We start from the raw sequence: 24,524 nt of genomic DNA, 5'->3' as shown, positions 1-24,524 counted from the left end.
TGTAGTGAATTACTTTGATATGATGGCAGGTGGGCCTGGGGTAAATGTGGTCAACTCTGAGGCTTCCTTCATAGTATTAACAGTAGCCACTCTTGTTAAATGTCCACTGTGCGCAGGCACTATATTGGAGAGTTATACACATCTCTAATCCTTACCTCCCTACTCTGGTGAGTAGATGTTTTTATTCTATTTTACAGGTGATGAATTAAGGTTGAGAGTGTTAGGTAACGTATCCGAGTTTAAAAAGTAAGAGGCCAAACTAGGACTAACACCAGTTTATCTGTCTTTGAAACCTGTATTCTTTCCTCACTTACACAATTTTCTAAAGGCCTTCCTGATTTTCCTAGCTTAGGAAAGGGTCTGTGATAGGTGATTGTGTCATTTGCCCCTTATGTATATCGAGTTAACATGTAGCTATTTGTGAGTACCACATAGTCACCAGGTTTTCAATTTCCCTTTGTGCAGGAAGTCTGGATATTCTAGAAAGCTCTTCCCCTTACCTGGGAGGTGAGTTCCTTTACTCTTCTCTCGTGTTTCCGCAAACCTTTAACAGCCTCAGCATTATGTTTCTGCTCACTTTCAACCTCTCCTTCAAGCTCACGTACCTACAATCAAGAAAGATACTTATATAGTCAGTCTTGGGGGATGTTAATTACCTCAGGACCTACTGACGATATTGGGTGGCTGTCCCCAGCCACAGGATAAGGATGGGAGTCAATATACAAGAAGAGAGAAGGATCGGGGAGTGCCGTTTTCACTTCCCGGATTCAGAGAGATTGAGAGACCCACCCTGGCCTCCAGCTTCTGGATGTGCTTCTTGCTGCCTTTCAGGGCCAGCTGCTCAGCCTCGTCCAGGCGGTGCTGCAGGTCCTTCACCGTCTGCTCCAGGTTCTTCTTCATCCACTCCAGGTGGGCGCTGGTGTCCTGCTCCTTCTTCAGCTCCTCGGCCATCATGGCCGCCTAATTAGTAAATAAACCAGTATAATAAACCTGGTAATGGCAGGTAACACACAGTGTCGTTAAACAAATGCTCATTTGCTCACGTTAGTGATGGCCTTCTTGGCCTTCTCTTCTGCATTGTGTGATTCTTGAATTACTTCTTCCACTTCACTCTGGAGTTGTGAAACATCATTTTCCAATTTTTTCTTGGTGTTGATCAGGCTGGTGTTCTGTTAAAAGTAGTGGAAATTTACAAGACCTGCAGTTTGCACACTTGGGATTTTACAAGTGTCTTACTGGTTGGCTTATGCAGGGGACTAATGGCAACATTTCACTGAACTTTAAATATTTGTTCAGTGCATAATGTTAATCATTTGCAAGGTTGGTTACCCCGCCCCGCCACTGCCCCAATGTCCATCTGATTTTTGCATACGGACATGGAGGTTCAAGAATGTCTATATTAGTTAATTGCTCTTTCAATTATATGTCAACCAGACATCGCTAGTGTTCTGTCCTTAAAAGGTTGGAAATATTAGAAAAGAGTCGATTCTTTTTGTGAGAGCCTGGCACTGAGAGTTTCTCAGTTAGAAGGAATCTATTCTCTGTTAGCTTGAATGGTTTGCTCCCTTGGGGAATACTGAATTACTCTTACGAAACATTTTCTTAAAATTTCAACCCAGTGGTTCTCTAAGGGAAGCAATATCACCTCAGTGGGTATTTGGAAATGTATGGGGGTGGATATTTGTGGTTGTCAGAATAACTAAGGCATGCTACTGCATTTAACACCCAGGCTGGTCAGCGATGCTGAGTGTCCTGCAAGGCACAGGGACTGTGAACATAGCAGTGCTGAACGCTAAAGCGCTCCTGGTGGGAAACGCTACGTGGAACATTTTCAGAGTTTGGAGTCAACAGATATCTTTATTCAAGTTTATTCCACACCATGGTTTTCAAAATAATCTAGAGTTAAATCTTCTTTTTAAATAAAAAAAGTAATAACCCTGCCCCGTTTTCGTAGAAAATCTTAAAAAGAACACACAGCAAAAAATCATCTATAATCGCATCACTTCAAGGTAATTGCAATTAATATTTTAAAGCATCTCCCCCATCCTTTTAAATATACACATATTTATAAAAATAGAGTACTTCCATATTATAATTCTGATTCGTCACTTTACAGTACACCAGCATTTGTCTGATGTGAGGGTCCCACCTGGGTGTGCAGGAGCTGGACGCGCTCGCTGGCGTCCAGGAGCTCCTGCTCTGCCATCTTCCTGCTCCACTCCGTCTGCTCCAGGGTGGCCCGCAGCTCCTCGATCTCGGCCTGCAGCAGGTTGGCTCTGCGCTCCACGATCGCCAGCTGCTCCTTCAGGTCCTCTTGGCCCCGGAGAGCATCATCCACGTGGAGCTGGGTATCCTGTTAAGTTAATAAAAAGGCTTAGACACTCTGAAGAGGATGTGAACATCCCAGGAGATGAACTGTAAGAATGGGTTGGTGCCAGGAACGGGAAATGACAGGCCTGTCATTTGAAGGAGCATGAAAATGGGGATGTCACCTGCTTAGATGAGAGAGGATTATCAGGAGACTGATTCTTGTTGTGTTTTATGCCATCAACTTTTTATTTTTCATGTGCGAGTCACCAGTATCTATAATTTATGGAGCATTTTCCATATGCTGTACCCAGCACTTGACATCTGTCTTCTCACTTCATCCTCACAAGTAACCCTATGAGGTGGGTAGTTTCATTCTTAATTAGTAGAAGAAACAGAGGTTCTGAGAGGTTATAATAACTTGCCTAAAATCAGGCAGCTAGTAAGTGACAAAACTAAGACTTGACCTCAGGCCTATTGGTGCCAAAGTCTTTTAATTTCTCTCATATCATAGCTTATCTCTGGGCTTCTGTTTGTTCTTTTATATAACATTTCTTTAAAAATAATATATTCAGACTTCCCTGGTGGCGCGGTGGTTAAGAATCTGCCTACCAATGCAGGTCACATGGGTTCGAGCCCTGGTCCGGGAAGATCCCACATGCCACGGAGCAACTAAGCCCGTGTGCCACAACTACTGAGCCTGCGCTCTAGAGCCCGTGCTCCGCGACAAGAGAAGCCACCGCAATGAGAAGCCCACGCACCGCAACGAAGAGTAGACCCTGCTCGATGCAACTAGAGAAAGCCTGCGTGCAGCAACAAAGACCCAATGCAGACAAAAATAAATAAATATATATTCTATGTGTATTTATTTTTAGCTACCTCCATACTATGAACTGTATAATTTGTTAAAAGAAAAAAAAATGGATGGTGTAACAAGAAGGTGTTGTGATGAATGGGAGGCGGGTCACTTCCCTGACTGGTCTGGGCTGTTAATGTGGACCCATCTACCTTCAGGATCCCTTGGGTGTTCCTGTAGTTCCTCAAGCTCTCTGCTGCCAAGCAGTTGGCGTGGTTCAGCTGGATTTCCATTTCATTCAGGTCTCCTTCCATCTTCTTCTTGACTCTCAGGGCATCATTCCTGCTCCTCATCTCAGCACCCAGTGTGCTCTGCATGGTCTCCACGACTCTAATGTGGTTCCTCTTCAGCTGGTCAATTTCCTCATCCTTTTCAGCGATTTTCTTATCAACTTCAGACTTGACTTGGTTCAACTCCAGCTGGATACGCAGGATCGTTCCCTCTTCATGTTCAAGAGATGCCTTAACAAAACAGTGATCAATTAGTTAATAATTAATAATGGAAAATGAATATTTGGAGGGTATTCCCTTGTGAGCCAAGCTCTTACTAATATCAGTTTGTCTAATATTACAAAGTATAATAAAACAGCTCTAGGACCCTACTAGGTAAATCATCCTTTAATTTATTCAGTCATAGACTTTATTGGGCAACTCTGTAATAAGGGTGCTTTGTAAAGTATAAAGTGCTATACAAATATTATTCATATGAGTAGTAACAAAAATTATATGATTAAACTTATGTGTAGTAAACAGGAATTCTCTCCCATTCTATAAATTAAAATGTTCATGTGATTCCTGTTGTAGAAATTCTCAGTTTTAAAACATATATATATTTTTGATTACAAAATATGTGTCCATTGTGGAATGTGGGGTAATTTATAAAAACAAAACCTTCCTATTTTGCCTCCACTTAGAGGCACAATTTTAATGTGGTACATTTTTTTTCTAGTTTTTTTCCTATTTATATATATTTATACATGATAAAGTTCTATTGTATATGCAAATGTGTGTCTTGCTTTAAAAATTATCCTCTACCATAAATATTTCCCCATATTAACTACATTTAATGGCTGTAGAAAATTGCATCATATGGATGTTCTATAGTTTGCTTTGCCTTGTTTTTGGATTGGACATCTTGTGTGTAAGCTTTGCCTACATTTAGGATAATTTTCTTGGGATAGATTCTTAGAAATAGAACTGATAGGTCATATTATTACATTTTTAAGACTTTTGATAACTATTGCCAAATTGCCCTTCATAAAGGTTATATGAGTTCAGATTCTCACCTGCTCTGTAATAATGGATCCATCTCATAGTACCATTGCCCAATGAAAACAGTGGTGTTTCCACCAATGTTTATCGTTGATTTTCCCCCCACAACATCAATATACATACCTCTGCTTCCTCTAAGGCAGCCTGAATTTCACATTTCTCTTGTTCCACTTGCTTCTTTATTTTCTCCAGTTCATGGATTTGCTTCCCTCCCTCAGCAATCTGCCCAGTGAGGTCCGAAATCTCCTCTGTGGGTGAACAGAAGGGAGAAGTGGTCAGACTGATATAACATGGAAAGGTCTTTCCAGGGCCATATAGGGTAGGGAAGTTCAAGAGCACTCATGCTGCAAGTTCTTATTTTCTCTCTTTAGCATTTCAAGTTGTTCCAGGGATTCCTCGTAGGCATTCTTGACCTTGAACAGCTAAGTACTGAGAGAACGGGACTCCCTCCTTCTGGGAGGCCTCAAGTTCAGCCTGGGTTTCCTCATACTTCTGTTTCCATTCTGATAGGACGTGAAAAGCGGTATACTGTCAGCTAATGGAAGGAGAAAGGGAGACTAAGTAAAACATCGGTGGAGTTTGAGCAGGCTGGGCCACCTTGTCAAAGTTCCTTTGCTTCTTACCGAGAGCCGCGCAGGCAGCATTAGACCGCTCCACATTAAGCATGAAGTCCTCCACTTCATTCTGGAGCCGCTGCTTGGTCTTCTCAAGGGAAGCGCATTTGGCGTTCACGGCTTCTACGTGTTCCTCGGCTTCCTGCAGACACTGGGCCAGCTTCTTCCTGAAAAGTTAGCCAGGCAGTTAAGGAGAGAGGTCAGGAACAGGGGCAAGTGCTAAACTCCTCAGCCCCCTTTCATAGTCCTTTTTCTACAATGTCAAGTAGCATGGTTTTCAAAACTGTGGTAGCCAGAACTGCTTTCCAGATGGATTAAACTGTGAAAAGGTCCAAAGTGGTGAACAACTGGACTCAAGTCCTTTTTGTTTTTGAATTGTTAGAGGCCATTGTTGAAGCTGACATTGTATGTATCTTACAGCATATGATTTCAGGATTTTCAGGGCTTCTGATTGAGTATGGTATGGAGAATGATTAGCCAGGGCAGTTCTATTGATTGATTTATATCTCATCTCATTTCAAAAAGGATTTGAGACTAACTAGGTATTTTATTGGTCACAGATATACTGGACATATTCTTTTGCTTTCTCAGACTTTACATTTTATTTTATATACTTTTCTTCCTAGAGAAAAATAGCCAGTTTCTTCTAATAATATATATTTGGTCATTCTCACCTGAGAGAGGAATGAATAAATAAATCAGGATAATTCATGTAGTCTAAGCAAAGGTAGGGTTTTTCTTTTTATTCCTTCTGAATTGTCTACATTCTTGCTTTACTCCCAATTGTGTGCCAACTATACATGCCTAAGGTACACAAAAACCTTTAGCCGTAATGCTCTAGAAGATCTACCTGAAGGTCTCCTTTGGTCTGTACCCAGACTAAGGCTTTACTTTATTCAGACTAACCCTGAACATTATGCACAGTTCAGATGGCCTCCAACATGAGTTTTAAGAGATCTGTCTTTGTACTACAATACTTAAGAAGGTGGTCTCTGGAATCAGAATGTCTGGTTCTAATCCCAGCTGTACTATTTATTAATCATATGCTCTTGTGTTAGTTGGTTAACCTCTCACAGTCTCAATTTCCTCATCTGTAAAACAGGGATATGAATAATAATGCAATGTAATGTTGCTACGAAAACTAAATGAGTTAATAATAGGATAGTATTTGACACAGTATGCACTTAGGGTAGCTTCTGCTTTTGTTATGTTATCATCATCATCACAGCTGTTTCTGGGAGTTGCTGAGTTGGGCAGCTGGGAAACCATGTCATGTCCCTCCTCTAGAGTTCACAGTACAAACTTGGCCTCCTCCAGCTCCTCTGTGCGCTGGATGGCGTCCGTCTCGTATTTGGTTCTCCACTGGGCCACCTCGCTGTTGGCCTTGGACAGCACCCTCTGCAGCTCGGCCTTGGCTTCCTGCTCATCCTCATACTGTCCCCGCAGCAGGTCACAGTCGTGGCGGGAGGACTGCAGGGCGTGGGCCAGGGCGTTCTTGGCCTGTGGAAGTATGAGTTCAGTGACTTAAATTCATTTCTTCAGTGATATTTAATTTATACACTTAAAGGAGAACCTAACTGAATATGTTTAGATTTGATCAGTCGAGAATACTTTTGGTAAAACTTACTTTAGTTTCTTCCTCTAGCTGACATTTCAGCTCCTCAATCTGCTGCGTAGATGCTTGTTTGGTCCTTGAAAGCTGAGAGACCAAAGCATCTTTCTCATCCAATTGTCGGGAATATTCACCTAAGAATTACCGAAGTAAAGGAATTTGTTCACGGCATAAACAAACAAGCCTAAAGTTTGTATATATAATTATATGTATATGACAAATATATACTTTATCTAATTATAAATATTGTTACAGAATTGGCTAGATTAAAAAGCAGCATTGCTATTGTAGTGTAACAAATAAACTAGTCTGCTGATTCTTTCTTGCTTTTTTTTATTTCTTCTAACCTACTCAGCAAATTCCTATAGTTGATTACTCCCCTCTAATATGGGAGTATTGCTGTTAATTCAGAACCCCCGGGATTGCTTTTGTCTAGTACATAATTGCGGGACTGAGGGAAATCTCTACCCGCTTCCGTCTGCAGGCGTGCTCTCTGAGCCGTCAGGTCATTGATCAGCCGCTGCTGATCTTCCTCCTTTGTCTTAAGTTCACTCACTTGATCTTCTAGAGCGTGGCACATCTTTTCAAGGTTTCCCTACAGCACATGTACCCGTGAAAGATGAGACATTGAATACAGTGGAAAAAAAAAAAAAAGTTACCACTGGATTCTTAAAATATTTTTAGAGTGAATAAATTTATGTCAAGTGTGAGTAGAAACTTATGGCACCAACTCTATGGAACATGCTAGGATTCAAGTATGACGGGTGCATAATCTCCCTAAAGTGCTCATTGTTGGAACTCATTCATTTATCCCAGTGATACTTGACACTGATACTTAAAGTAGATTTGGAAATAATCTTAACAAATTATATCCAGTATTTTAAAAAAATGAAATAAAATGGAATAGATTAGAATACAAAATTTTAGATCAGTGCTATAAACTGCCTACAAACAGTGTTTAATGCCAGAGAACAATGAGGGTTCTTACAGGTTATTAACTATGCTCATTTAAAGACAGTATTGGGTACCTTGGCTTTGGAAATGGTCTCTGAATTACTGCTAAGGTCGTCAATCTCCATCTTCAGCTCACTCTTCTCCTTCTCCAGCTTCTGCTTGACCCTCTGCAGGTTGTCAATCTGCTCCCCCAGCTCGGCCACACTGTCCGCATGCTTCTTCCTCAGCGTGGCCGCCGTGGCCTCACGCTGCAGGGTGGCCTCCTCCAGGTCCCTGAGCATTTTCTGGAGCTCGGCCTCCCGCTTCTTGTTCATCTCAGTCTGGGCCGAAGTGGCCCCGCCGGCCTCTTCCAGCTGCTCGCTGATCTCCTCCAGCTCCCGGGAGAGGTCCGAGCGCTGCTTCTCTGCTTTGGCGCGGGAGGCCCGCTCCGCCTCGATCTCCTCCTCCAGCTCCTCGATGCGGGCCTGGCAGTGACACAGCACATTAACATGAACTCATCTCAATTTCAGTTTTTTGGGTGCAGAAACAAATGGAGGTGAGATGACTCACCTGCAACTCTTTGATTTTCTTCTGTAGTTGAATTTCTACTGCCTGCTCATCTTCAATTTTGCTTAGCAGATTGCTGATTTCAAATTCTTTCCTTTAGACAGAAGAACAAGGCGTATTAGTACCCATACAAATTGAAAGATGATGTTGCATAGAATCTTTTTTTCTGGAGTTCCTACTTTTTAAGTTTCTCATCAAGTTGCTGTTCGTCATTTTCTATATCTACTATGGATTCTTGGGCCAATTTTAGGTCACCCTCCACTTTCCTCTTGGCTCTTTCTAGATCCGTTCGAAGTTTCTTTTCTTGTTCTAGAGACCCTTCAAGCTAATGAGAAAATAAACTTTGTTAAAAATTGAAAGTATATTAAAAAAAACTTTCAAATGGGTATTAAAAACACACATCATCCACTTGCTGCTCTAGCTTGGCTTTAGCTTTGTTCAGGGTGTTCACTTTGTCCTCTTCTGCCTGCAGGTCATCCAGGGTCCGCTGATGGGCCTCCTGGAGGGCCTTCTTCTCCTTGGTCAGCTTAGCTATGACCTCGTCCAGGCCTGCCATCTCTTCTGTGAGGTTTTTCACCTAGAAAGGTTAAGGAAGAGATTATCTCTGCTCTAAAGCAGCTTAGTTAGATGGCAGGGTCTCTATATGCTGTATACAAATATATTTCATACCTTGTTCTCTGTGGCATGTTTCTCCTTCTCAACCTTGGCCAGTGTCAGCTCAAGGTCATCTATGTCTTTCTTCAGTTCTGAACATTCGTCCTCCAATTTCCTCTTCTTGGCCGTCAGCTCAGCATTGATCTATCTCTTCCTCATCCTCAGCTCTCTCAGTCACTTCCTTGATCTTTGCCACCAGCTGGATTTTGTTTTTAATCAGTTGCTCACACCTCTCCTCTGCATCAACCAAGGCATCAGCTTCCTGTGGAGAGATTTGCTGAGCTGTTTAGAGAATTGTTACTTATTTTGAACTTGTTCTTTGCACAAAGTAGTAGTGTTTACTGAATGCTAATGAATTTTTCAGTATGAATATAAATTAATTGAACATCATTCCATTGTCTGGAGAAATGTAGCTAATTAGATATGGCACTATAGATTTAGAAGCAAATTAGCCTGAAAAATGACTGGATTGAAGCAATTGACTATTTTTAAAAGTATTGTGTAGAAGAGTGGAAGGACCAAAGGAAGCCTGGGTTCTTGTCCCAAATTTGCCTCCATATGTATGACCTTGTGCAAATTGATTTACTCCTCTTACCCTCAATTATCTCATGTAATTAAGAGGATTGGAATAAATGATTGCTAAGAGCATTTCAACTATAATATTCAAAGATTTTTGACTTAGTCAAATTGGTTAGTTTTGGTTTTGATCATTCCCTACTTGCCTCAAAGAACTAGTTGCTACATTGAATTTTAAAAAGGAAAACTACGTAAGATTATGCCTATAAATACATTTCCATGAAGCATTTTTCATGTACTCAAAACCTCCCTGATAGACCATAACAGTGCTGTATAATTGTCCAAGGTTTCCATTTCCATTTTAAGAATTACCTATTAGTCTCAAAATGAATATTAGACTATATAAGAACTTGTAATTTTGAGAAACTACATAACTCAATGAGGTTTTTATAAATGATTAAAGGACTCATAAAAATCAGTTCAGCCACGACCTTATTACTCTGGGCTGGGGAATTTCTTTAACTTCTCAGTGTTTGTTTATATCTTAAGTTTTTAAAATGCTTAAACTTTTGATAATGAGGCCTTCCAGGGTTCCTTTGCTTTTATTTTTTTATTTTATTTTATTTTTATTTTTTTAATTTTTATTTATTTTTATGGCTGTGTTGGGTCTTCGTTTCTGTGCGAGGGCTTTCTCTAGTTGCGGCAAGCGGGGGCCACTCTTCATCGCGGTGCGTGGGCCTCTCACTATCGTGGCCTCTCTTGTTGCAGAGCACAGGCTCCAGACGCGCAGGCTCAGTAATTGTGGCTCACGGGCCCAGTTGCTCCGCGGCATGTGGGATCTTCCCAGACCCCGGGCTCGAACCCGTGTCCCCTGCATTGGCAGGCAGATTCTCAACCACTGCGCCACCAGGGAAGCCCCGCTTTTATTTTTAATAGTCATACACTCAGTATATATTTACTCACTGACTAATGATAATACCTATGAAAAGAGGTTAAGATGAAAGGCTGTGATTGGGAAAATGTAACCTTCATATAAGTGAACTTGTCAGAAGGAAAAGTTGAAAATAGCTTAAACATTTTAAGAAAACTATCCTTTTTTTTTTTTTACAGATTTCTTCATGACATTGTTGGGCTTGTTGGACCAAGAAAATGGGAGGTTGTATTTGGCCAGAGTGCTGATGCCAAGCCTACCCCCACTCTGATTACAACTTCTTCTTTAACCAATAAACAGAGGCCTTGAGAACTCAGGATCAGTATCAAAGGAAGAATCACAGCGGTCACTAGCTCTGTCTTCCACCGTGGTAGTTCAGTTTAAGTAACTGCAGATGAATTTATTGAGCTAAATCCTGGGGGTTGAGGAAAAGAGATACAGAGAGAAATAAGAATAACTGTCTTTTATGAGTTTAAATACAATCTCATACACTTGTATTCAGGAAATAGGGCTCTTAAGACTGGGATGAAGCAGGCAAGGCAGATGAGTAAAATGACTGAGATTTGGGGGCTTGCCTTTAAACTGCTTCCTTCATGCCTGTTAAATTTGTGATATTGTTAAATAAATTCTTCAATCTCCCATTTTCCATTTGCAATTTGGAAGTAGTTGGTACCTTACTTCTTCACAGGAATATTGAAAGTTAAGTGAAATACTGAAAAAAGCAACTAGAAATTTTCTTTTTCAAGAAAAGGCCATTTGTAAATCCAGAGTGTATGTGAATTCCAGAAAAGCTTCCATGACATGGTGCATTCAGCACACAGAGTACTCACAGATTGAACCTGGAGCTGCAGCTCATTTTTCTCTTTCAAGAGAGTCACCATTTTTTCCTCCAGTTCCTTTCTTTTTGCCTCTGACTTGGCAAGTTCATCTTTGGTTTTCTGGAACTCTTCCTTCATGGTGGCCATCTCCTTCTCTGTCTTCGCACTCTTCAGCAGGGGCTTGATCTTGAAGAAGAGTTTCATCCAGGGCCAGTGCTTGACGTTCATGAAGGCACGTACATTATACTGGATGCAGAAAAGGACTTCTCTGAAATGACCGAAAAGTATCAGTGTAGATTGATCCATTAGAGACAATGTTATCGTTAGTATTATTTTTTTTACATACAAACTCCCCTTTTAATGACCCCCCCCTACATGTAAATGATGTGTCAAATTCTGTATATTTTATATGCAGGACACACACACACACACACGCCCTCACACTCAGAGCGGTCCTCAGTATGACCACTTTGCTAATGTGCACTGCTCATACTGAACGATTGTGTGTTCTCAAGTCCCTGTCACATTAGCAAAGAAGCTGACTTTAGAGGAAGAATACTTTGTATATATGAGCAACACGTACCATTTTAAGAACATTTGAGAAATCACAATATTAGTGACTTGGGAGTGGGTGTGGCAGGTGTAAGTTAATTGTGCTGCTTGGCCTTCGGCACACTGACGTGACCTGTGAAAGGGCGTGGCTTGCTTTCCTAATTGCCCACCTAAATTGAGCTTATGGTTTATCCTGTTTTCCTTGAAACCTCTCCTCTTATTTTAATCGCTGCCGAATTATCTACTCCATAAACAACTTTTGTTAGTTTCTTCACATAATAGACTGGCTTTTCTCAAGTCCTTTCAAATGCCTACTTCTTACCTGCTCAGTTAGATTGTTAATGTCTGAAGAGCATTTAGCTACAAAATTTGTTTTATTTAAATAACATTTTAAAATAGTAATAAAAGATATTCCTGCACACTGTAGCAATAGACTGGCAAGGTTTACCTGCCTTATAACAATGTGTGTGCCTCTTCAAGCTTGTTAAAATGGAGATTCTATTTCTGTAGGTCCAATTTATAAGAACCATATCTCTGAGAAGGCAGATATCATGACATAAACCATAATGTTGACACATGGAAAAGACTTGGGAACACTTATACCACAGAAGTAAATAAGTACAGATGAGCAAAATGAATGCAAAACATGTGTGTAAGGACAGGGAATGCAGTAGTGCTGGGTGGATGGGTTGGATGAGGTTAATTAGAGGAAGCGGAAATGGAAGTCTTGAATTGGTAAAGAGATAAATTAGGCTGAGAGGGGAGGGCTTGTGCAAACAGGAGAGAAGGAGATAAGCAAATTGTTTAGCCTGGCTGGAAAAGGCTGTGCGGTGGGAGATGATAGATGAGGTAGGGAATAGAGAGTGGCCTTGACAGACTCACAGGCAACTTGGATTTGATGTGGGAGACCGTGGGGAACCGCAAACAGATACGGCATGATGAAAATAGTGCTTACTGCAAATGATTCCTGCTGCTGTATGTGAGATGAATGAAAGGGAGAAACTGAGGGAGGAGAGAAGTTTTGAAGGGAATCCCAGTATGAGGGGTTAAGCAGAGGCTGATGTGTTGTAAGAGTGAGTTCCGAACTGGGTGAGAAGTGCATGTTAACCACAAAATGAAAGAGTTACTGAGTAAGGAAGACCGATGTAAAGTCTCTAAGAGACCTTACAGTCCTTATCCTCTGCATGGTTACCTCCTTTGCAACATCTTCTGATATTCTACCCTCATTAGGAATCCCCTACAGATGGCTTGAGTTCTTGTTATAATCTGGACCAACTTTTCATCTCTCATTTCTTCCAGAAGACCCAGCAGGCCAGCTTTGAAGAAAACCTGGAGAGAGGGAAAGTTCCAAATCATCCCCAGACTACAGGAGATACAGCCATGGCAGAGGACTTGGATCAGGTGTAAGTAATAGCCATACCTTTGTATGTCCAAATTTGTCCTGGGTGTGATCAATATCAATAGAGGCAAGAAGTTTCTCAGAAGCCTTCTTGCTGTCAATGAACTGTCCATCTGGAATAGCACTTGCATTTAAAGCTCTGTATCTGTTCAGTCGAAGAAAAAAAGAATGATTAGGAAGGTGTGATCATATATGAAAACCAAACGACACCAAAAAAAAGTCAGTAAAAAGAGAAAAAGCAAAAGTAGAAAATCCAGCTGTCCTTTTAGGTTCAGGTAGTGAAACAATATGATTTTTCCACAAGCTAATGCATGCTTCCATCCTATTTTTAAGAAATGCCACCTTCTCTAGCCTGTATTCTGTTCTTGCACCACAAGGCTATATTATTTGACTTAATTTCGTAGTATTGATGAAGCAGGATACATAAAAACAATGAACAGAGGACAACAGTGAAAATGATTAATTAGTCACAGCATTCAGTGAAATATGACAGAGGGAGACTGGCCTTTGTTTAAAATCCCCATATAAGATTCGGCTTGGGAACCCCTTCCTGCAGATGCGGATGGCCTCCAGCATACCGTTGCACCTCAGCTGGTGCAGGACAAGATCATGCTCCATGGCGCCTAAAAATAAATCAGAGTACTTACTACTGGGCACTGAATTTTCAAACTTGTGCCTGTTTGATTATTTCATGCTCTTAGATCTTACCAGGAGTTTTGGTTTCGTTGGGAATGATACACCGTACGAAGTGAGGGTGTGTGCTCCTCAGATTGGTCATCAGTTTATTTAAATTTTCCTAGAAGACCAGGTAGAAGGGACTTGATGAGAAAGTTCTATTTCAGATTGCTTTTTTTGGTAATTATATGGAACGAACCTAGGCACTTTCTTAACTATATTAGGTAAAAGTCTATGAGGCTTCAGTTGCTCTGTGTTTTAAAGGTCTCAAGAGTTCTAGCCTGCCAAATAACTGAAAGGCTAAAGTGCTGGGAAGAAATGCAGCTCTCCCTGGTATTCATTTATGACACCTAGGATCTATCCTGTAAACAAACTGCAAATTCAGTAGCCTTGACACACAGCAAGTATTCTTGACCGGGAATCAGAAGACAAAAGACTACAGTCTCGCTTTGCCACTAATGAGCTCCTTGACTCTATAAAATCCCTTTTCTCTTTCTGGGCCTCATCTGAAAATAGTTGAGATTACCTCTAAGGCCTCTTTCATCTCTCTCAGTGCTAATATTTTTCACAGTAGTAGTTTACAGTGGTAACCTAGGTTAGCCACTGTCCAATGTTTGCCATTCCTTCCTTGAGTGTATTATTCCCTGGGACCTGTAACCTCTTGTTTTTTGGTTTTTGTTTTTGGAAGAGTCTAAAATCATAAGACTACATGACCTTGTGTGAGTGGATCTTGGGTACCTGAGAATGATCACAGTCTGAAGCATATGGGGGGGGGGGTTATTCCAGAAATAGAGTAACTGATTATGACAGACAGTGGTGTTTTACTCCACCACAGAAAACTAGCAAGTAGCTATTTCTCAGTATTTCTTAGGTATATTCGTTGAGAAGGCAGAGTTGCTTTATTTTTCATATCTCAGTTAACTATTAGGAAATAAAGTGAGTAATGTGAGTTTCTAATCTTGCAATTATGTACAAGGATAAGTTGATGAAACAAGGGCATATTTGGTGAAATAATGCAAATTGGTAGTGAGAAAAAAAGAACAGGGCTGTTTTCTTGTTTAGGTCATACATAGTATCTGCATTTTAGTTTTAAAAAGAACGAGACTTAGCCATAGAAATCCTGACAAAGCAACCATTAGACCAGATGCTCCATATGTTCCCCTTTAGAAGAGCCAGTTTTTAAGCCATCTAAGAGAATCACATTATTTGTAGTAATGTTATTATTACTGTTATTCTTAAGAGAGATTTTTCTATCTTAATCATCAATCTAAATCACTAGGTTTGGCTTTAGATAATTTTCAGCTATTACAAAAAATTAAATCCACCTCAGAGGACAAAGATGTGATTTGGTGGAAGGATGTCCTAAAGGGTGTGTCTCAGGCTCAATTCTCAAAGGGGAACTCAGGAACATTCTCAAAGGGCAACATTAGTGGAATAAAGATACGGCTTTCCACAGGGAGACCTTTGAAGTTCAGCTGTGCTTCCTTAAAAATCGGCCTTATTATATAGCGAGAAAGCTTCGAAGGGCATTTTGGAATTCCTGAATACATTAGATGAGCATAATAAGGAATAAGAGGTAAAACATTCAGCCCTACAGGAGGAGTATTGCTTTGGCTGTACCCTGACAAGAAGGAATATTTGAAGTAATTCCTGTTAACATTCCATTCCCTCCTAATTTATTCTAAATCCTTTATTCTTATCCTAATTATGATAAGTCATAGAAACTGAACAGATTTTTCGAATTAAATTTGTACTTCACCCTGAAAAGGGCTAACACAGTCTGGAAAGAAGAGCCCTTCTTCTTAGCACCTTTCTTTGCGCTGCTGTCTAAGATAAAAAGAAAACCCATCAACGAAAGTAGAGTCCCAGAGGCTGGAATGGTATGTGAACGTTCTGTGGGGAGAGGTTAATTTAGATCAGGGGCACAGAAAGTACCAGCTTCAGCACTAGCATATGTGGAAAAGAGACTGGCCAGAGTCTTCACTGCAGACGTCTGGTACAGCCCAACCACACTGCCGTTCAGGGGGTCCTTGTTCTTGTCCAGCCAGCCGGCGATGTTGTAATCCACGGTGCCCGCGTAGTGAACCAGCGAGAAGTGGGCCTCGGCCCTGCCCTTGACCACTTTGGGCTTCTGGAAGTTGGCACACTTGCCCAGGTGCTGGTCATACAGCTTGTTCTTGAAGGAGGTGTCTGTGGCCTTGGGGAACATGCACTCCTCTTCCAGGATGGAAAAGATACCCAGTGGCTGAATTCAGAAAAGTAGACATTGGTGTCAACCTATCTGGTCTCAAAAGATATAGACATAGTGGCTGTCGTTTGATTGAATTATGAGCACTCCTAATTAAATATATTTATAAAGTAAACCAGGGTCATAGCTCAAAGAGGTCCTTTTGTTATCACTAGAATGACTTTTCCACCATTCTTTCTCACATTCAATCCATAGCATTATTTTCAATTAAAAGAATAGCTGGATATAAACTCCAAATGTCAGCACTGCATAAGTGGGGGCGACTTATTAAAATGTTCTGTGATTATGTGATTACCACATTTTCCCCTGTTTGGTGAATTAATCTATTGTCAGAGTTTTATTTTTCTATGAAAAGGACTTACTGACTTAGAATGATGTTTACTTTATATGCAATAACTTAACGGTATAAATAATGCAAACCTTATTTAAGACATTTTGTGCATTTAATCCCATAAAGATAGATTATGAAGAAGCATAGCAATTTGACTCTTGACTTCCAAACAGGTTACCTTTGATATAAGCCCTAGCTCTGTGACCTGTGCATTAATTTTGATTTAGAAAATAGTTATTTCTATTGTTGACATCTTGGATCATAGTGGAGATAGATTTAGAACAAATGAGGTAGTTCTTCTAGTGAAGCAGACCATCTCAATAGAGATGCTGCTTTAAACTTGGATCTGAGTCAGTGTTAGAACAGAACTTGTTACGACAAAATGAAGCTAAACACTCTCTGATTCTTCTTACGTAAAAGTTGAAAAGAGAAAGTCATTTCTAAAGTAATTTTCTAACTTGTTCTGATATCAGTCTATTTAAGATTACAGTAATACATTCTGGAGTTGCTTAAGGCACTTGGGAAAGTTATCCTTTCAGTTCGGGTTTCCTTTAGAAGTCAAACAGACCTTCTCGATGAGCTCAATGCAGGCGGCCAGGTCCATCCCGAAGTCGATGAACTCCCACTCGATGCCCTCCTTCTTGTACTCCTCCTGCTCCAGCACGAACATGTGATGGTTGAAAAACTGTTGCAGTTTCTCGTTGGTGAAGTTGATGCACAGCTGCTCCAGGGTGTTGAACTGCACAAAACCAAATTTCCAACATTAAGTGGATTTTTATAGCAGTAGAATTCATTACTGAAAAATCTTTTATTGAAAATATGTGGAATACAATAACGAAATAAAGTTTAAACTGATTGTTGTCTCTTCAGAAATCCCAGGGAAAAAATAATCATTTTTGACATGAACCCTTTTCATGATTTCTGAGCATTATTTAAAGGCACAGCTGTCAATCACACAGCAAGAGTTCTGGTAGAATCTACCTCTTTCCACCTCTGAAGATTGCATGGGCAAAAATGTGCCTTAAAAGTATAACCATGATCCTATGAGTTATGGTTCAGATTTAAGGGTGAAAGTAATTCATTACAAAGCCTCACTTCTTTTACCCCCCCCCCCCAATTCAAGATAAAGGTCACATTTTCACTTTTGGCATCACCTTATTAAGGAAAGCTTTTCTTAAGACCTTTAGTTGATGTGCAGAGTGAAATTAATAGGCTAATTGCTCTTCTATTCATATCAAACATTTGGTAAATCCTCATTGTCAGGTCTGTGAAAGTGGGGACTGATGTGGTATAGAAATTGAAGATCTGATGGAGTCTTTATAATAATTGACACCCTCATTTTATAGATGATAAAGCTGATGCCCCAGAGGGGAAATGGTGTGTGTCATATGAATCTGGAAGAGGGAAGACTATGAACTGTCACTACGCTTCTACCTCTAGGCCGTTTCTCCTCCATGGGAGGTACCTTGTGTATGGACCAAACGTTACATAGCCAGGTTCCTGTCGTGGCTTTGCCTTATATGGCTGGAGGATCTTTAGCAAGTGTTTTGATTTTCTTGCATCTGTTTCTCCACATGTAATTAGAAGTAATATTAGTTACTCCTTCATGGGTTGTTGTGAAGATTAAATGAGGTAACATTTTGAAGTGCTTAGTAGAGAAGCCAGAAATACAGGCTTCGTGATAAATGTTAGCTATTATTATTACTTCTGTTATTATCCAGTTACCTCCTAGCTATTTCGTTCTAGGTGCCATGCTGGAGAGAGCAATGTAGACACTACAAGTGTAAATGAATAATAATACTCAGTATATCAAAACCCAAATTGCCTTTCTCCCACTTTTTATTAATATGAAGATAAACTCACATCAAAGATCTCAAAGCCAGCGATGTCCAAGACCCCGATGAAGAACTGCCTGGGCTGCTTGGTGTCCAGCTGCTGGTTGATGCGGGCGACCATCCACAGGAACATCTTCTCGTAGACGGCTTTGGCCAGAGCGCCCACTGCATTGTACACCTTCATGGACAGAGTAATATTTGTTGGCACTATGAAAGGCCTGGGATGTGTGTGATTCATTGAGGTTGTGCACTTACCTGCTGCACAGTCTGGCCTTTGGTGACGTATTCATTGTCGACCTTGACCCTGGGATAGCAAAGGGCTTTGAGTAGATCAGCAGAGTTCAGACCCTAGAGATAGGCAGCTTTGTCAGCAACCGCAGAGACACAATTCAAGGAATGTTGTTTAACAGCAGATACCTCTTCAAGGTAGTCTTTCCATTTTCCTCCATCCATTTTCCTTATTTTTTAAATAAAAAGCTTTAAATAATTCTATAGAAGATCAGGTGAGGCTCTCTGTATATTAGAGCATGTACTTGCTAATAAATGGTCAGTCAGTTACACTGGTCTTTGGTGATTTGTTGCAAGCAACTCCTGAGAAATTTAACAACAATAAAAATATGTCCAGTGTTTATGGAAATAATTTATGTAACACAAAAGCCAGAGTCTCTGCTCTTAAGACACAGTAGGTGGGGGTGGAAGGTAAGATAAATACACCTTATCTCAATTTAGCTCCTCCCAATTTAACCTCAATGAATTAGTTTCTTTATCTGAAAATGTGAGGATTAAATTTTAGTGCATGATTCCTACAGAGTCCCCTTCAAAAATTTTGTCAGCGACTATGATGTAAATGAGGGAGAGAGAATGTCGAGCCAGGGTGGTCAGGAAAGGCTTAAAGGAGCAGATAACTTTAGCTTCCGTGGTAGATCCTGTAAGTTCCATGTTCTTTCCACACATAGAGTATATGATTTTTCTTTCTCAGTTTCTTTTTTATCTTACTTGTTACCTAGATTGTCTGAGGGTTAAATGTAGACAACACACACACACATGTGCACAGATGTCCTCCAACCCCAGCTCTGTGTTTGGGCAAGACCCTGTATCCCTCCACTAGGTTTACCCAGCTGGTGCTGAAATAGACCAATATTCCAAGTTATCCTATATACCTTCTCGCCATTGCTAAGGCAAAGCAAGCGCACGGTTCTGTCTCATTCCCTCTCTAATGATCTGGCCCCAGGTTGTGCTTTTTAGATGTATCCTTGCAAGTGGCTATTAGGGTTCATGTGGGCTGCATAGAAAGATGGAGATATGGAGATGTGAGGAGGGAAAGGGGGTGAGGAAAGCATGCAGTGTGTGTAAATGTGTACCTGCCCCTCAGAAGTCCAGCTACAAAGGAAATGTGAGTTTAGAATAACCTTTTTTATTTTCTTGCTGTATTCTCTAATTTAAACCCAGATGGAGGTTCATTTGGTACCTTCGGTGCCATCTGGCTCCGCTTGCTCCTCACGCTGCTTTTGCTTGAATTTCATGTTTCCATAATGCATCACAGCCCCTGTGAGCTTGTAGATGGACACTTTCTCCTCAGGAGTAAAGCCCAGGATGTCAATGGCACTCTGCCAGGAGAAATGACAGGACAAAGTTAGGGCAGAAGAGACTTAACATATTTTGGAGAATTTACTCTATAAGGTAACCACACTTATAGTGTGGTTGCTATTGTCATTTCCATACATAATAGATTTTTAAAAAGTGAGTGTGTGTCTTACATCAGTGGCCATTAGCTCTTCTTGGTCATCAATGCTAGTGACTGTGATCTCCCCTTGACTGACGAAGGCATAGTCATATGGGTTGGTGGTGATCAGGAGCATTTCTGGATACATAGAATTCAGGGTGTATGTTTTACATTAGAAGTTGTTAACAAAAATATTAACTTTTGTCTGTGAACTTAAGTTCATCCTTACCAATCAGATCTGCCTTCTTATTGGAAGTGATCTGATAAAAAATATGGTAGCTTCTTTCTGCCTTTAACTGGAAAGTAACTCTAGACTTTTCTAGAAGATCTGGAAAGAGAGGGAAATAGACATTGAATTAGAAAAAAATATCAATGCTGCTGAGATATTAAATGAACTGCAGTGTCTTTGGCTAAAATTGGGGACATGACGTTCGGCTCCATTGAGATTTCAACGTGATGATGGATCCTGTTGGTACTACATGTAAGAATTCCAAATACGTATGGCAATTACCCAAGGTTCTCACCATCTAAGAGCAGAGAGTGAAGTATGCATGCTCTAGTAAAAATCAACTTTGCATATGGATGGCCTGCGACCTCTGTATTATAGTTGATCCTTAATATCCCCTCCTTTCTCAGATCACCTTAGATTCTTTGGTGAGGGACTTACCTTGGAAACACCTACCAAAGCTCAGATTGGGCTTCCCTCGTGGTGCAGTGGTTGAGAATCCGCCTGCCAATGCAGGGGACACGGGTTCGAGCCCTGGTCTGGGAAGATCCCACATGCCGCGGAGCAACTGGGCCCGTGAGCCACAACTACTGAGCCTGCGTGTCTGGAGCCTGTGCTCCGCAACAAGAGAGGCCGCGATAGTGAGAGGCCTGTGCACCACGATGAAGAGTGGCCCCCGCTCGCCGCAACTAGAGAAAGCCCTTGCACAGAAACGAAGGCCCAACACAGCCATAAATAAATAAATAAATAAATTTATTTAAAAAAAAGTTCAGATCAAGAGCAAATCACAGAAATGTATTGTAAGCCTATAGATAACTCATAGGAGTCCATAGATAGTCCTACTGTTTTTCCTGGAGAAAATGTCAGAGTTGCTTCTGAGGCAGGAATTGCAGAATGTGTTATAGAGCCATCAGTCTGCGACTGAGGTAAATAGAGCACGCAGCGATTATGGATAAGTTTGGCATTAGCTCACGGGCAACACCGCCAGCAGGCTCAGTGCTCAACAAGTGTTGTGAAATATCCCTGCAAATGACATCACATGTTTCTCTGTTTGATTTTCAATGGTCCTGTTACTCACATGTTTCAATATCAGCAGAAGCCAGTTTCCCTGTGGTACCAAAGTGGATCCTGATGAATTTACCCTTGCAAGTGAAAAAGATGATGTTATATACAAAACTGTTAGCACACGAGTAACAAGAGGTTGAGTTAATAACTCAGACATGCCTTTTTGGGCATCTAAGACCTGAGAACACCCTTCTGTGACCCAGAGACTCACAAAGCGAGAGGAGTTGTCATTCCTCACAGTCTTGGCGTTGCCAAAAGCCTCCAGCAGGGGGTTGGCACTGATGATTTGATCTTCCAGAGTCCCCTGCAAAGGCAAGAACAGTCCTCACATCTGGGGCTTCCTGCATGCCCTGCCAGTCTTGATTCTGACACGCCAGTCAGACCCACCTGCATTTTGCCAGTTTCCTCCTTCTTCTTCTCTCCAGTAACTGCAATTGTTGCAAAGTACTGGATCACACGCTTCGTGTTCACAGTCTTTCCTGCCCCAGATTCTCCACTGTCAAAGAGAAACCAGAGAAGAGATCAGAACTACAGCTCACATTGTCGACATCTAAGACAATCATCACAAACCAGAGAAGAAGAAAAAAATCACATACGTGATCAGGATGGACTGGTTCTCACGTTCTGTAAAAAAGAAATCAAGACCATCAGTTTTTAAAGATAGTACACATTCAGTACAAAGATTATTGACTCTGTAAAGATTCATCAGTTTATCCTTTTTAACATTTTGAAGATGTTGCCTATGATCTTGGTTTTGTGTGTAGCTCCCAGATAGTACTTGCCTCTTGGAGTAAAACTTATGAAAATGAGAGGCAAAGAATCATCTGTTTCTTCTTAAAATATTATTAATTTTAAAACCTATGGGAAGTTTCAAACGTATACAGAGGTAGAGGCAATAATGTATAAAGAGCTCCTATGTACCCATCATACAGTTTCAACAGTTATTATTTGGCCAACTTTGTATAACCTGTACACCCATCCTAAACTCACTTGGTTGTTTTAAAGAAAATTCCAGGCATCATATAATTTCATCTGTAACTACTTCAGTAAGAATCATACAATTCTGAAGTTTCATTTAACAGATGAAGAAACAAACCCAGAGAGAAATAAGTGACTTTTCCAATAGTTACATAGCTTATCAAGATGTTTAGGTCTATTTGACTTCCAGTTTATATATTTTTCTGCTACCGGGCCTCCTCCTGGTTTTTCATATGAATTTGACAGCTGGTAATACTAAAAAAAGAAGGGATCTGGAACTGTAAATGTTGGTGTTCATTTACTTTTATTTTCCTTTTTATTTTATACACGTTTCTAAGTAATAAAAATAAAAATTGTCACTAGTTATATGACTGATATGTTGGATATATACCAATTTTCTGATTTGTTAAATCTTTAATTCTATACTGATAGAGATTTTAGAGCATTCTCAAATCTAAAAAAATCTATTCAGAGAAATAGATGCTAATTTGGGTGCTATTTAGATGTGGATATAGACTTTAGAGAACTTCAAAGCTCTATTCAGGGAAGTAGAGACAGATTTTGGAACATATTCAGATTGATTTCTTTTTCCAATAGAAGAAAATACAAGAAAGATCATATCTCATCTAGTGGGAGCATAGATAAGAAAACAATGTTCTAGTCTCTAACCTCGTCAAATGCCACAGTTTGGGGTGGTTTTTATACAAAAATCATGTTTGGAGATAAGTAATCTTGAATTTGGAGCAGCCCCAAAACTTGGGGGAGTGGGGACCTCTGTAGGGGTGGTGGTGTACAGAGCAGTGTAAATGCAACTGCTAAGTGTTAAAACCTCTGGAATGAGCCCACATTTGGATAATTTCTGGAAGGTAGCTAGCTTCTGCTGACAACTAAACAACAGTTTCCTGGCATGATATCCTTGTAGAACTGCTGGCCAATTTGTAATGGAAGATTCCTATTTTATCCCTTTCTCTTCCCTCTTCTCCTTTAAAAGACAATTTAAAAACAGTGCAAAAAAACAAACAATCAAATAAAAAAAACAACAAGGAACAAAATCTTCTCCAGTTTCTAATATCTCATGGAAGAACAGGAAACTCAGGAATTTAGAATATTTCCAAAGGCAACACATTTGGTGTGTGCCTATAAAAGGTTTTCATGCTGTATTTAGGCCTACAGTTCGCATCAAAGCTATTTGTTTATGCTTTGATAAGACAGGAATAACAGACTTTGATATAATTTTTAAAAAATATTTTCGGGACTTCCCTGGTGGTCCAGTAGTTAAGACTTTGCCTTCCAACGCAGGGGTTGCAGATTTGATCCCTGGTCAGGGAGCTAAGATCCCATGTGCCTCGCAGCCAAAACACCAAAACATAAAACAGAAGCAATATTGTGACAAATTCAATAAAGACTTAAAAAAAAATGGTCCACATCAAAAAAAAAAAAAATCTTAAAAAAAAGTATTTTCAAAGAAAGAGGGATTTCTATTTTCTTCTATTCTTGTAGGAAAATGCTTCAAAATCTTTGAGAGGAAAGTCATAGCTCTTTCTTTACTCCTGTTCTACCCCAAAGGCTAGTGATATTAGCTGTGTCTTTTAAAGATAAAGAATTCACAAAGCTTTCCCGCTATGGCTGGTAACTATTTTCCTTGATTGCTGTGGATGTGGATATTTTTTAAAAATCTACTTGAACTTTTTTTCTGTCCAAAGCAGAAAGTAAAAAATGTGAGAAAGCAACAACAAATATGTTTGCAGAGGTCTACTACTTATTTCAACTAGGCTTCTGGCTACCAGCTGGGTTAGCTTGGGTAGGTCGGTGCATTCAGTGAGCTTCACTTTACTCACCTGTAGAATGGCTGCAGGGAAGCATATGTGCTATTACAGCTCTGAGAGCTTCTTGAAAGCAGTGAAGCCCCAGGTGGCCGCAATGTATTATTGTGATCAGAGCCCAAAGTCTGTCTGTGCGTTAAAGATTCTATTTCCACATTTCTGTAAACAGATGCATCACTCACTCACCAGTCATCATGAACTGATAGGCGTTGTCAGAGACGGAGAAGATGCGGGGCGGGGCCTCCTGGCGCTTTTTGCCTCGGTAGGCAGCCCCCACCTCGGGGTCGTACACCGGCAGCCACTTGTAGGGGTTGACGGTGACACAGAAGAGGCCCGAGCAGGTCTGAGAAAATCAGAATATTCAACATGTGGGATTTGTTTTTACTTGGAGAGATAGGTGGAATAAAGAGAGGTTGAAGGGCGCTCACACAGATCATCCAGGCTGCGTTAACGCTCTTTGAGGCTGTACAGCACTGCTGGCTCGTGCAGGTGGGTCATCACGACCATGTCCTCAACCTTGTCATATTTGGGAGGGTTCATGGGGAAGACTTGGTCTTCTCTGACAGTTAGAGTCTGGCAAGTAAAGTAAG

The 24,524-nt window shown here is 40.6% G+C and overlaps 1 protein-coding gene across 1 annotated transcript; it reads right to left on the bottom strand.

Annotated features, from left to right (window-relative positions):
* Positions 1-21: 21 nt before the first annotated feature.
* On the bottom strand, positions 22-24,441 carry LOC309621348 (myosin-8-like; the record flags this gene model as incomplete). Its single annotated transcript, XM_082408875.1, is given in 39 exon segments — positions 22-605; positions 790-960; positions 1,044-1,169; positions 2,150-2,353; positions 3,316-3,624; positions 4,558-4,682; positions 4,778-4,856; positions 4,860-4,883; positions 4,885-4,947; positions 5,032-5,215; positions 6,352-6,548; positions 6,676-6,794; positions 7,129-7,255; positions 7,689-8,078; positions 8,164-8,254; positions 8,340-8,485; positions 8,561-8,737; positions 8,830-8,958; positions 8,963-9,076; positions 11,092-11,347; positions 12,824-12,960; positions 13,052-13,175; positions 13,536-13,653; positions 13,739-13,826; positions 15,465-15,532; positions 15,641-15,950; positions 16,853-17,023; positions 18,148-18,297; positions 18,375-18,467; positions 18,471-18,493; positions 19,588-19,726; positions 19,877-19,980; positions 20,072-20,170; positions 21,147-21,210; positions 21,345-21,437; positions 21,521-21,629; positions 21,730-21,757; positions 24,121-24,277; positions 24,409-24,441. Coding segments are annotated over 39 exon segments (5,265 nt in total). The 3' UTR covers positions 22-479.
* Between the last annotated feature and the right edge of the window lie 83 nt (positions 24,442-24,524).

The sequence above is a fragment of the Balaenoptera borealis genome (assembly GCF_965194805.1).
Source record: "Balaenoptera borealis genome assembly, contig: HAP1_SCAFFOLD_332, whole genome shotgun sequence".
In the NCBI taxonomy this organism is placed as follows: domain Eukaryota; kingdom Metazoa; phylum Chordata; class Mammalia; order Artiodactyla; family Balaenopteridae; genus Balaenoptera; species Balaenoptera borealis.
Note: the sequence above shows the minus strand (reverse complement) of the source record. Positions and strands in the feature narration are given on the sequence as shown.